This window comes from Mesocricetus auratus, unplaced genomic scaffold (assembly GCF_017639785.1).
Source record: "Mesocricetus auratus isolate SY011 unplaced genomic scaffold, BCM_Maur_2.0 Super-Scaffold_100010, whole genome shotgun sequence".
NCBI classification, from domain to species: domain Eukaryota; kingdom Metazoa; phylum Chordata; class Mammalia; order Rodentia; family Cricetidae; genus Mesocricetus; species Mesocricetus auratus.
The window spans coordinates 85,519,016-85,531,496 of record NW_024429194.1 but is presented as its reverse complement, the minus strand read 5'-3'; the positions used below and the strand labels follow the sequence as shown (position 1 = coordinate 85,531,496).

Below are 12,481 nucleotides of genomic sequence, written 5' to 3'. Positions count from 1 at the left end.
TTTTTTGGTGTACAGGTGTACATTTTTGCCTGCATCTATGTCTATGCACCATCTGTGTTACTTCCTGAAGGGAACAAAAGAGGGTATCAGACCCCCTAGGACTGCAGTTACAAATGACTGTGAGCGGCCAAGTGGGTTCTGGGAATCAAATGTAGGTCTTCCACAAGAGCGGCAAACAAATGCTCTAACTCCTACGCCATCCCTCCAGCCTCGACCAGCACCTTCCTCACCCCTGGAGGCTACAGGGAAAAGAAACCCTGGAGTGGAACAAGGCTGGGACAATTCTGCCCGTCAGCTGCTAGCTTGTACACATCATCTGGGGACAGTCCCACAGCTTCCACGACAATACCCCATCAAAGCAGCAGAGCAGAGGCAAGCCTGCACACCCAAGACACAGCACAAAGCAAGCCCTCTGCAGGGAGTGGGCTCATTCTGAGCTTCAAAGAATCTGATTTTCAACACTAGGGAACAGTGCAGACAGTACACAGATAACTAGGGAGGGACACACAGGAGAGGTCACCGGGGGAGCTGGGAACAGAACTCAGTGATGGAAGACACACACTCTGGGTCAAGGCAGACTAAGGACAACAGAACACAGGCACAGGCTTCAACAGGCCACAGCACTGCAGTTAACAGATGCAGGCTTGATAACATCTTTGTTGCTCTGCAATGCTGGGAGCATACTAAGCAAGCACTCTGTCACTGGGCAGGGACTGCAGTCCAAGCCTCGTGATATTTTCAGGGAACAGGAGGTTATAGGTAATGACCTTGAAGACCAAAGAGTGCTTTTCTTGGGGGTGGGGTATATACACCCATATGCACATGTATGTGAAAAAAAATTTTAAGTCAACAGATGGGAAAATAACAAAGCAACAGAGAGAATTCGTGGACTGGAAAACAGGTAAGCAATTACCCAGACTGCAACACAAAGACACCAAACGTTAGAAGGTGCGCATAGCGGCACATGCCTTTGATTCTAGCACTTGGAGGGCAGAGGCAGGGGGATCTCTGTGAGTTCAAGGTCATTCTTCCAGGAAAGTCAGGGTTATATAGTGAACCCTGTTTCAAAAAAAAAAAAAAAAAGGAAGGAAGGAAGGTTGGAGAGCGGGCTGGCTGGTTAATGAGCTCAGCGGGTAAAGGCATTGGCTGTAAGTCCTGAGGCCGATCCTTAGAACCCACCTGGTGAAAGGAGAGACACAATCCTAAATGTTGTCCTCTGACCTCTATGTTCTCATTCTCTCTCTCTAAAATAAAAGCTAAAATTTAGAAAGGAAATGCAAGGGAGGTTAAAAGCTCTGGAGGAGGTAAGTATGCTTCTAGCGTGGGCTTAACTAAATTTACAGAGGAAACACTCAGGGAGAGAGACGGGGCTGGGAGGGGGAATGAAGTAGCGGAGACAAAAGTTCAAAAGACGCCAGGGCTTGAGCGCACACAGACACATCACAGGAATCCACCTCTGCCTATGCCAGCATCCGAAGCTGAGCAGCAACCTTGAGCAGGCAGAGCCGGCAGAGTCTACACACGAGACCGGTGGCCTCCACAGAAGCAACAGACGGCGAGTATGTGCTGAATATTAGAGCCTCTGATTTCATAAAACAAACGCTAAAACATAAAAGACTACATGGGCCCTGAAATAATAATAATAGTATTCCACTCTCGCACTTAGATAGCTCTTCCAAACTTAAAACAAATAAATGTCAGAAGTAAATACACTACACACCTTAGAAGGGTTCTATGCTGTGATACACACCATGACCAAACACAGCTTGGGGAGGGGAGGGTGTACTCACAGCTCTCGGGGAACGGAATGGAAGCAGAGGCCGTGGAGGAGCACGGCTCACTGACCTGCTCAACCTGCTTCCGCAAACCACTCCCGGTCCACCTTCCGGAGATGGCACTGCCCACAGCTGGCGGGGCCCTCCGCATCAGTTGTTAGTGAAGACAATACCCCACAGCCAAAGCTATGCACAAGAGCCTGTCTCAAACCCTAAAAAGAACGAGAGGCCCCGCGGCTGGGAAAACAACACACCCCGGGCTGCTGGGCCTTGCTCACCTCACCGCTGCTCCCCTTCCTCTGGCAGCCTCTCCTTTCTCTTTCCTGGTCACTCAGTCGGGTGACAGACACTGTTAGATGGCCTGCCTGTGCTAGGGGCCAGGGCCGCAGAGAACAAGGCGTTCCTGCCTTTTAAACCTCATAGAGATGGAGAGATGGCTCAGCAGTTAAGAGCACTGGCTGTTCTTCCAGAGGTCCTGAGTTCAATTCCCAGCAACCACTTGGTGGCTCACAACCATCTGTACTGAGATCTGGTGCCCTCTTGTGACGTGCAGACAAACACGTTGGTACAGCACTTTCAGATTAACCTTTCTACAGGCTGTCTTCGGAGCTGCAGCATGAGAAGGCTCTTCTGGGCAGCTTCCCTGCCTGCTGTTTAGCTTACTGCTCTCCCTGCTCGTCTCCCCTGCCCTCAGGAGAGACCCTCATCTACAGGTACTGCCCTGCTCCCCAGATCTGGGCAGGCTTACTTGGGTTTTTTGACATCTGTCATCTTGGTGTGTTCCCCAAACTCCCGCTTCAGGAACTCCTCCAGGGGCCCAGACTCATAGGGCCGTGAGCCCCGAAACACCTCGTCCTTCATACGGAAGTACACGCCACGCATATAGGCCATGGACTTACCTAGGAAGAAAAGATGAGGAACTGGAGAGAGCCCAGGGTGGTGTGCAGGCCCCTGAGGGATGGCAGCATGCCGAGCAGCTGCAAGCTTCCGGAAGCGCGGCCAGGAGGTGGCAAAGGGCTAGCGGAGCACCAACTTCCAGGCCCTTCTATAAAACCTGCACATACAGGCAGAAACCCTTTCAGGGTTCTCTGCTTAAATCTGCATCACTGAAAAGGACCTTGAGATACAAAATTGTACAAAGCTGGTCCCATTTCCCTGTCCTCTAAGCCTGCAGGCCAGACAGGCTGTGGGGAGGAGGTGTCCAGCTATCTGACAGGCTCCCTAGGGGCCAGGGTGTGAAGCAGAGGGGCCTGCCGAAGCAGGCATTGTGTCTGTCTGAGGTCGAACCGGGCAGCTTCTCATTCCCCTGCCAATCTGAAGATGAGCTGGGACTTCCGCCTGTTCAGCAAGAGGAAGACCCCATGCACTGTGGGCAGAACAGGTCCTCTACAGGCCAGGAGAGACTCGGGGGAGCCAACTCTGGCTCTGGTTTGATGTGTAGTGTGGCCCTCTCTCTCTGGTCCCCAGATTCCCTGTGTGCTCACCCCCACAGAACTAGGGCGAGAATCTCCAGCAAGTGAAGCACTTGTCACTAGACCAGCCAGCTGATGACCAAACCCCAACAGCTCTCCCTGGTAGAAGACTTCCTTTCCAGAGCCTCACAGGAGATGGCCCCCACAGCTCCCTGGGATGGCTGTGCCCATATTCCTGAAAGGCCCTAGGCTGAACCCATGACCTCACTCCAGAGCCCTGCAGATGCCCAGGTGCCTGTACCCCTGTCTCACCAGGAGCTTCCTGAAGCCAGGACTCAGCTCCACATCCTCAGATCTCGAGTACTCATGATGCCTACACTTAGGGTGGAGGGAGTGTCCTCCTCTGGTGCCTCAGGGCACCAGGATCCTGATTTTGGCAGGATCTCCCCAGAGGAGGTGCCAGGCCACCTGAATGGCAATGCTGGCCCTATGTGGCAACCTCCAGCTATCCAAATGCCTGTGCTGTGTGAGGCTAGCTCGACCGAGGCAGCCTGGTGACTTGTGAGGGGATTGCTGAGTCAGGGGAACACTGGGTACTCCACAGTGTGCCATGCCCCTCTGGCACACTTTCTCAGCCAGGGTCTTGACTGTCCAAGCATCCCAGGGCGTTGGCATCCTGTGACTCGCTTATTTTCCCACACGCCCATTCCGTCCACCAAAGGTGTTTCCACTGCCAGCAGCCAGCAGGGTCTGTGGTGCTGGCTTGCAGGAGTGTGGGGTGGACATGGAAACCGAGACAGAAAACCCTCCTAAACTGGCTCTGTACTCTGGCATGAGGGCAGATGGCCTGTCTGCCCGCCCACCCCCATGCCCAGAGGCTATGCTCACTGTGCAGAATGGCCAGGGCCAGGATGCCCCCAGTGCTCGTTCCTGCCACCCAGTCGAAGAGGTCCTTGGTGGCCACGCCTGAGGCCTTCTCGATGGCAATGAGGAGCTGGATGATGACCAGGCCTTTCACACCCCCTCCGTCCAGGCAGAGCAGGTGGTCATGTCTGTAGCGAGGATAGCGGGGGCCAAGAGGGTGTCATGATGGCGTTCTCAACCTCACACCACCTGAGCTTCTGCACAGCGGGGACACACTGCCTGGGAGCCTCCCTGCTATTGGGCATGGAAGCGGGTGGGCGGGAAAGAAGTGGGCGTCTCAGATGCGCAAAGGGAAAGGAGGGGTGGGGTGAGGAACAGGGTGGCAAGTGGGACAAGGAGTGGGGTAGGGGGCATGATGGGCGGGGAGCTGGCTTCTGAGTGACACACTCTAGCAGGCTTGTCCAACCTGCAGTCTGAGAGCTGCATATGGCAGATGACAGCTATGGATGCAATCATAAACTGACTTAAAGCATAAGGGGTGTGTGTGTATGTGAGTGTGTGTGTATGTGAGTGTGTGTGTGAGAGTGTGTGTGTGAGAGTGTGTGTGTGTGAGAGTGTGTGTGTGTGATTGTGTTGTTGTTATAATACAATTACACGGTTCTTGTGCATGAACTCTGTAGATGCCAAGTCTCAGTGCTAAAAGGTTGTACACTCCTGCCCAGCCCAGCTTAGTCCCAAGGATGGCAGAAAATGCAAGGTGCCAGGCCTTCATGGCCACTACCTGGGGATACTTGCAGTCTATGCTCAACCCTTCCTTCTAGGATCATTTTCCCCTCTCAGTTTTGTGATTCTGTTATGTTTTTGGTATTATGAGACAAGTATCTTGGGCTGGCCTTGAATTCACAGTCCTTCTTCCCCAGGCTTTTCTGGTTTTTGTTTTTTTGTTTGCTTGTTTTTTGTTTGTTTGTTTGTTTTTGTTTTTTGGTTTTTTTTTTTGGAGACAGGGTTTCTCTGTGTAGCCCTGGCTGTCCTGGAACTCGCTCTTGTAGACCAGGCTGGCCTCAAACTCACAGAGATCCGCCTGCCTCTGCCTCCCGAGTGCTGGGATTAAAGGCGTGCGCCACCAGTCTTGAGCTGTGAGATTTACAAATATGCACCGCCATGCCTGCCTTCTCAGCTTGATCACTGCCTGTAAGAGCCAACTGTCATCTTGACACAACTGCGAATGGCGTGAGAAGAGTCTTGAGAGAGACTGCCCACACTGGTTGGCCTGCTCAGATCTGTAGGGGCGGAAGACCCCAGCCCACTGTGGGCAGCACCGTCCCCTAGTTAGCAGGACCTGAACTCTGTACAAGAGGAAGAATCAAGCTGAGCACAAACAAGACAGGAGCATGCGTGCACTGTTTTCTCGTGCTATTGAATGCAGATGTGATGTGACTAGTTGTTTGAAATTCCTAGTTTGACTCCCTACAGTGATGATTAGAAGATGAAGCAGACTCCTTTCTCCCATGAACTGTTTTCTAGGACACCCACCCAGTGCCAGCAGGATTAGCTGGGGCAGCTGGGGCCCCCTAACTCCCTGTGGTGGTCCTGCTAGCCTCTGAAGAAACCATTGCTGGCTCACACTCCACCTCTGGACAACAAGCTCCCATCTCTGTCTCTGCCCCGTCTCCCAGGCCGACCTCCTACAAGGGGCCAGAGCACACAACCGGGAGGCAAAGCCTGAGGAGGGAGGAAGGCAGGTTGGGAAGCTGGCAGCAGAGGGAAGCAGACGCAGGCGTCTCTCCAGAAGGGGTTCAGTCCACCTTCTCCCCATAAATCATAAAGCAAAGACAATGGAACTACATATACTGCGTGAGGCCAAGCTCGGCCCTGTTGCATGGCCCTGTGCTGGTCTCTGGAGGGGGCATCACCTGTCACTAAGGAGCTGCCACAGGCTCCAAAGACTTGGTCTCTGCCATGACTGTGCGCAGGCAGGAGAGTGCCTCCCAGCACACAGTGGGGATGAGGAACAAGTCCACTGAGGGCACCAGGAGAACTTTCCCACATCAGCCTGGTGCCCAGTCTACTTACGTTCGCTTCTCGTCCCTCATGGAGCTCAGGATGAATGCTGGCTTCCGGGCTCGGGAGATGGGCATGAGGTCCTGAAGCTCTGTGGGGACAGGGCAGGTCAACCTGGGGCCAGCAGCTGTCTCCCAGACCCCACAGATCTCTAGAGCAAACAGAACTGCATCCCGTCCTTCTGTACATCTATCTCCTCATGGCTGAGTTCTACCCACGGCTGAGCTCACACTCCACCGGCCCCAGCATCACCTCCTGCTCCAGGAGAGGCTCTGTGCTCCAGGGTAAAGCCAAGCTAGATGCCACGGAGCTGGAGTGAGGAGGGGGCCTGCTGCTTTGGGAAGGGCTCCCCACCTGTCCAGCTAGCTCCCAGAAACTCCTCGATCCCTCCTACAACCCTGAAGCCTGACCTCCCAGCTGTGCCCTGTCATCTGCCAGAGAGGATGCTGCTGACAGCCACCCATGCCTTGACCACAGTCCGTCAACAAAAAGGGCTTCAGGACACTGATCAGGGCCAGATTCCACAAATGAAGGGAACATCCCAGTCATCCCTCAGACCACCTTGTCCTGTCCCGGATGGCTCAGACCTGCCCATCTGCTCATCTAGCCATCTTCCTGTGTACTCTAGCCCCCACCCCCTCCCCCAGGTCACCCTGTAAGGTGGCTTGACAGCTACTGTGCAGTAAAGCTACAGGCAGCAAGGTAGGGGACACCAGCAGTGCCTCTCTTAGCAGGCACATGCCACGGAGCAGGTCAGGCACACATGCGGGAGAATGACCAGCAAGACAGCAGATGGGACCAGGGGCAGGGTGCAGGGACGGTGCCTATGCCTGGGTGTGCAGCTTGAGAAGGGGGCGAGGTGGGGGTGGAGGTCTAGCTACAGTGGAGAGGGCAGGCTCAGCGGCTTCTTTAGGCTCAGGCATTACCCATTCACCGCCGCACCCAGGCCCACTGTCCAGCCTGGTTTGAATGACTGCCTGCCTGTGAATGGAGAGAGAAAGGTGGGTGCTGGGGAATTTCAGGTTTTCTGCCCTCCAGAGCTCCGGGCTGGGCTTGGGATGTCTACCTCCACAGTTAGAGAGGTCTGACTGCTTAGACTCAGTTCTGTTTAAGGACTCTTACTCCCAAAAATCCTAGGTCCCTGGTGGACCAGAACCCAGAAGGCCCTGAACAGATCCCCATCTACTCTAGTCTGTCTCTAAGGGCATCGTGACACACACTGGCAAATGCTGGCTTCCTGGCCACATCAAAAAGCCTGCAAGTGCTGGGTGGTGGCGGCGCACGCCTTTAATCCAAGCACTTGGGAGGCAGACACAGCCAGATCTCTGTTAGTTCAAGGGTAGCCTGGTCTACAAAGTGAGTTCCAGGACAGCCAGGGCTACACAGAAAAGTCCTGTCTTGAGAAACAAAAACAACATCCACCCCCCCAAAAAAAAAAAGAAAAAGAAAAACTAAGCCTGTAAGTAAGTAAAGGAGCCAGCAGGGGGCATATCAAGTCTTATGCTACACAGATTTAAACAATGCGAGAGCTGAAGCCAGGTGTCTAGCCGCTCACCTAACCATCCATCCACCCTTCTTTCTCAGAGAGCCAGAGGCTGTGACAGTGCCCACCTGAGAAGTACCATGGGAAATAGCCACCCTGAGCCCACATCCAGGGCATCCTCTCAGGGACCTCACCTAGGGACCCAGTAGGCCTCAGGGATCTGTGGGTCATTTGGTGGCCTACACTGGTCGATAAAGCTTGGCTCTCCTCCCTTCAACTACTTCCGCCCTGAAGGCCTGCTCATTTTAGTGGGGGCTGCTGGGATTCAAGGGCCCAGACAGAGTTGCGGAGGCGGAAGGGAGAGCAGTGGCCTACCTAGGTTGTTTAAGCTGATCGCTGGGGGCTGAGTTTTGTCCAGGGAGAAGAAGGGGTGAGGTGTTGCTGCAGAGCTCTGGTCCATGGGGACCCCCTGGATGAGTGGGAGGCGGTGGTCAGCACCCACAGTTCTCAGCAGACTCAAGAGCGCCTTCCTGGTAATCACTTGTCAGGGTTTGGGAAGGAGAGATGGAAGAAGGTAGACATGGCGTCAACTAACAAGAGACACCCCCTCTTTACACATGGTCCTCATCCAGCAGGTGACCTGGCTATGTGGGGTAACTCCCTGACTGTATGCTGACTGGTCCATTACATCCAAGCAGCTCCTGGCACCAGGGAAGGGGCCGAGGAGGACTGTGGGATATGGCAAGAGGGGGCAGAGTCATCCCAGTTACTGTGGGCACTCCATCTCTCCTTCACCAGCTATGATGATACTCTAGCCCCATGGTCAGCAGTTCTCAAAAACGACAAGGGTTGCCCCTTGCAGAGTCACAGAGGGATGAGGCAGCCAATGGCACCAAGCCCAGGGAACAGAGGAGACCAGGGACAGGGCCACAACTCGTACCTTCACCTGCTTCCACCTTGGCCTCCCTGTCTTTTCTGCAGGGTTGGCTCCAGGCAGAGCTGGAGAAGGGAGGAGGAGGAAGGAGGGGAAGGGGGAGGAGGAGGGGAAGGGAAGGGAAGAAGAGGGGGGAGGAGGGAGGATGACAGAGGAGGTGACGGTAGGAGGGAGGAGGAGGGGCCCATCTAGATGGTAGGGCTGGGCTCTCTGCTGAGAGAAGAGGTCAAACAATCAGGGCCACACCCATGCTAACGCTATACTCCTGTGAGCCTTCCAGAGGGGATGTAGGCTTCTGTGAAGGGAAGCTGCCTCATATAACCCTGAGGCTAAGCACAGTGGACAGGGGCAGCAATGCGCATGCGAGTCTATGTATGCATCCAGCATGTATGAAGCATGGGCATATGTGGACATGCATGGCACATGCAATGACCCTGTGCTTGCTCTGCTGCTGTGAATCTGGTCCCATCCCCACTGGGAGCCTGAACACACTCACCCTGAAGTGAGGACCACGCTCAGCAAGGCCCTGGGTGGGCCTACATCTCCTGTCCTGTCTTTGGGGAATTAGGCCACTCGGCAGGGAGCAGCCAGGTCAATCTGATACCTTCCAGCCAGGACTTCCCTCCTCAGTTTCCACACCTCCCCAACCCTGCAGCTCTGTCCCAGACTGCAAAGCACATACGTTTGCTGATCTTGGAGGCCATGAAGGCAGGAGTCTCCCCAAAGTCATTTGGGGTATCCACTTCTGCCCCAAATACAATGAGGGCTTTGATCATCTCCATGTTATCTTTCTGTTGGGAATAGAAGGTGAGAGAAATAAGCAATAGTCCAAGACCCCACCCACCAACTCTCTCACCGAGGCTGAGCGCATGAGGCATGAGGAGACACTGGGGTCCCCTGACAAAGAACGATGCTTGAAGACCGATGCCTTCACCTGTGACCTTCAGAGACCCCTGGGGGAGGGCCCAAGAGCTTAGGGAGAAAATGGAAGAGCACTGGGGCGGATGAAGTCCTGAGCGGATGTGTATACTGACATGGCATAGTGACAAGGACCCATGGGACTGTCAAAGCCTTCCCGAGTCAGACTCGGGATTGGAAAGTCTTCCTCTAGTTTGCAGATGTTGACAATATGTGCAAAATCAGCAACCACATCTCTCTCCTCCCACATGACTGCAACCTGACATGCCCAGCAGAGACCCCCACTGAGACTAGCTAACCCCTCCTTTTCTGCTGCTGGCCCAGCAGAGTCAGCAAGTCCACCCCACTCCAGCCTCTCTTATGTGCATCTGCTGCTTCTTCATCCTCTACTGCCAGTCGAGTTTCAAGGACCAGCTGTGCAGGACTAGGCCCAGAAAGATTCGCCAAAACATCTTGCTCACAGCAAGCAATGTACCTGCACTGACAACCCAGGAGCCATAGTATGGTGGCTTGAACAAGAGTCCCCACAGGCTCATTCATACATTTGAATGCTTAATCACCAGAAAGTGGAACTCTTTGATAGGATTAGAAGGACTAGGAGTAGGTGTGGCCTTGTTGGAAGTGGATCTATAGGGGTAGGCTTTGAGGTTTCAAAAGTCCATGCCAGGTCCAGGTTGGACTGACTCTCCCTCCCTCCCTCCCTCCCTCTTCCTCCCTCCCTCCCTCCCCTCCCTCTGCTTGTAGATCAGGATGTAGCTCTCAGCTATTTCTTCAGCCTCCTACCATGCTCTCTGTCATAATGACTGATAATGGACTAAGGCTCTGAAACTGTAAGCAAGCTCCCAATTACATGTTTTGTGTTATAAGAGTTGCCCCGGACACGCTGTCTTTTTACAGCAATAGAACAGTAAGGCATCTGGGGACATGGAGGAGCCAAATGCTGCCAACCAACACTCAGGAGCGTTACAGGATGCTTGAGGACTGCGATGCCATCTTGCCTGTCCACTGCAGACAACCTTGCACGGACTCTCCCCAGTGGCAGCCTTTAAGGTAGTAGCTTCCTGGCCCAGAATGCCATGCAGCTAACCCTTGGGTAGGCAAGCACAAACCAAAAGACTGGCTGCCTAGAAACTTTCCCTAAGCTCTGTTCTAAGAGCCTGCTTTTCCTGCCGAGGGAATGCAGTGGTACATCCAGAATGTTCTTTTCCAAGTAGTTCAAGTTCTATTTGGATTTATATGGACACAGGCAAATAGGTGTGTTCTGGTCACCCAAGTCTTTCTTTTCTGGATTTTTTTTATATTTTATTTTCCAGTTTAAATTTAGATAAGAAACGAGGTTGCTTCACAAGTCAGTTCCAGGTCCCTCTCCCATTCCCTCCCCTCCTCCCGTGCCCTCCCCCCATCCCCCCCCCATTATCCCCTCATTCCCCCAGGGAGGGTGAGGCCCTCCATGGTGGTGTCCATAGTCTGTCATTTCATATAGGGCATGGCCTAGACCCTTCCCCAAGAGTTCAGGGTGAGAGTGCACCTCACATTGTTCTATGGGAGTCCAAAGTCCGTGTGTATACTTGGGATGGGTACTGATCTGCTGCCCAAGGCTCAATAGATTCCCTAGGCCTCCTCACTGACACCCACATTCAGGGGGTCTTGATAAGTCCCATGCTGGATTCCCAGGCTGATGCCTGTCTTTTCTGGATTTTTACATATGCACTTAAGGTGTTGCTAAAATAGGGCCTTCCAAATGAAATTAAGTGTGTTTAAAATTAAAGCAGCTGACGGGGCTGGAGATATGGCTCAGTGGTTAAGAACACTGGCTGCTTTTCCAGAGGACCCCGGGTTCAAATCCCAGAACCCAGTCTCTATAACTCCAGTTCCAGAGGATCTGGCACCTTCACACACATACATACAGGTAAAATACCAATGAACATAAAATAAAAATAAATTATTAAAAAATACCATCTGAGTGCACACATAATCCTGGCACTTGGGGGGTTGCATTATGGGGGTGCCACAATTTCAAAGCCAGTCTGGTTGTAAGGCAAGTTCTAGGGGGGAGAATAAACTCACCTGAAGAAGTGATTAAACATAAAACTGTCAAAATGGTCAGTAACTTATCAAAAACTGGAAAAATGGTTCATCTGTGACAGTACAGAACAAAACCACATCAACAGCTCCCAGAGTAAGGCCTCGGGGACCCATGAGCTTAGAACCCTGCAGAGAGTCTGTAAGGTCACAGCTATTTTCACAATAACATCAAGAATCTGTGTGCCCTGTGAACCAGGCTGACACAAGATGATCAAAACTGATGGTGGATGAAACTGCCAGTGCCTCAGAGCTCACCACAACATGGGCATCGAGGTCACGGCCTGAAGTCTTGTTTTTCACAACTACATGTGCTCCCTCAAAAACAAGAAAAAAGAAGGGAGGGAGGGAGGGAGGGAGAGAGGAAGGGAGGGAAGGAGGAAGGAAGGAAGGAAGGAAGGAAGGAAGGAAGGAAGGAAGGAAGGAAGGAAGGAAGGAAAAGAAAAAGCCAGCCCTGCTGAAGGATGAATTAGACAGTAAGATGAGTTAGATCAGTAAGAATTAGACAGCTGTGTGAGTTACAACTCAACCAGCTGCTTTGGTTGGTGGAAGGTAGGAAAGACTGTCAAATAAGCTGGCAGTGTTCGGCCTTAGTCGAAAAATGAAGGCAATGCCAGGCATGGTGGCGCATGCCTTTAATCCCAGCACTCAAGAGGCAGAAACAGGAAGATCATTGAGACTGAAGCCAACCTGGTCTACAGAGTGAGTTCTAGGTCAGTCAGGGATATATAGAGAGCTCTTGTTTTAAAAAAATGAATTCAGTGAGTCTGTAGTTTTAAGAAAGAAAATGGCAATATATTTTTTGCTCATGATAAAACTCAAACTTTCAGCTGGAAAGTAGTGGGTTCACCTTTAATCCCAGCACTCCGGAGGCAGAGAAAGGCGGATCTCTGTGAGTTTGAGGCTAGCCTGGTCTACAGAGTGAGTTCCAGGACAGCTAGGAATACATAGA

At 52.7% G+C, this 12,481-nt stretch overlaps 1 protein-coding gene across 1 annotated transcript in view; it reads right to left on the bottom strand.

The window, feature by feature from the left end:
* Positions 1–12,481, bottom strand: part of Pla2g6 (phospholipase A2 group VI) — a 42,596-nt gene that overhangs the window by 4,442 nt on the left and 25,673 nt on the right. Inside the window, 5 exon segments of the mRNA XM_040754151.1 lie at positions 2,524–2,674; positions 4,076–4,239; positions 6,125–6,203; positions 7,971–8,135; positions 9,212–9,320. Of these exon segments, the coding sequence (XP_040610085.1) occupies positions 2,524–2,674; positions 4,076–4,239; positions 6,125–6,203; positions 7,971–8,135; positions 9,212–9,320 (668 nt within the window).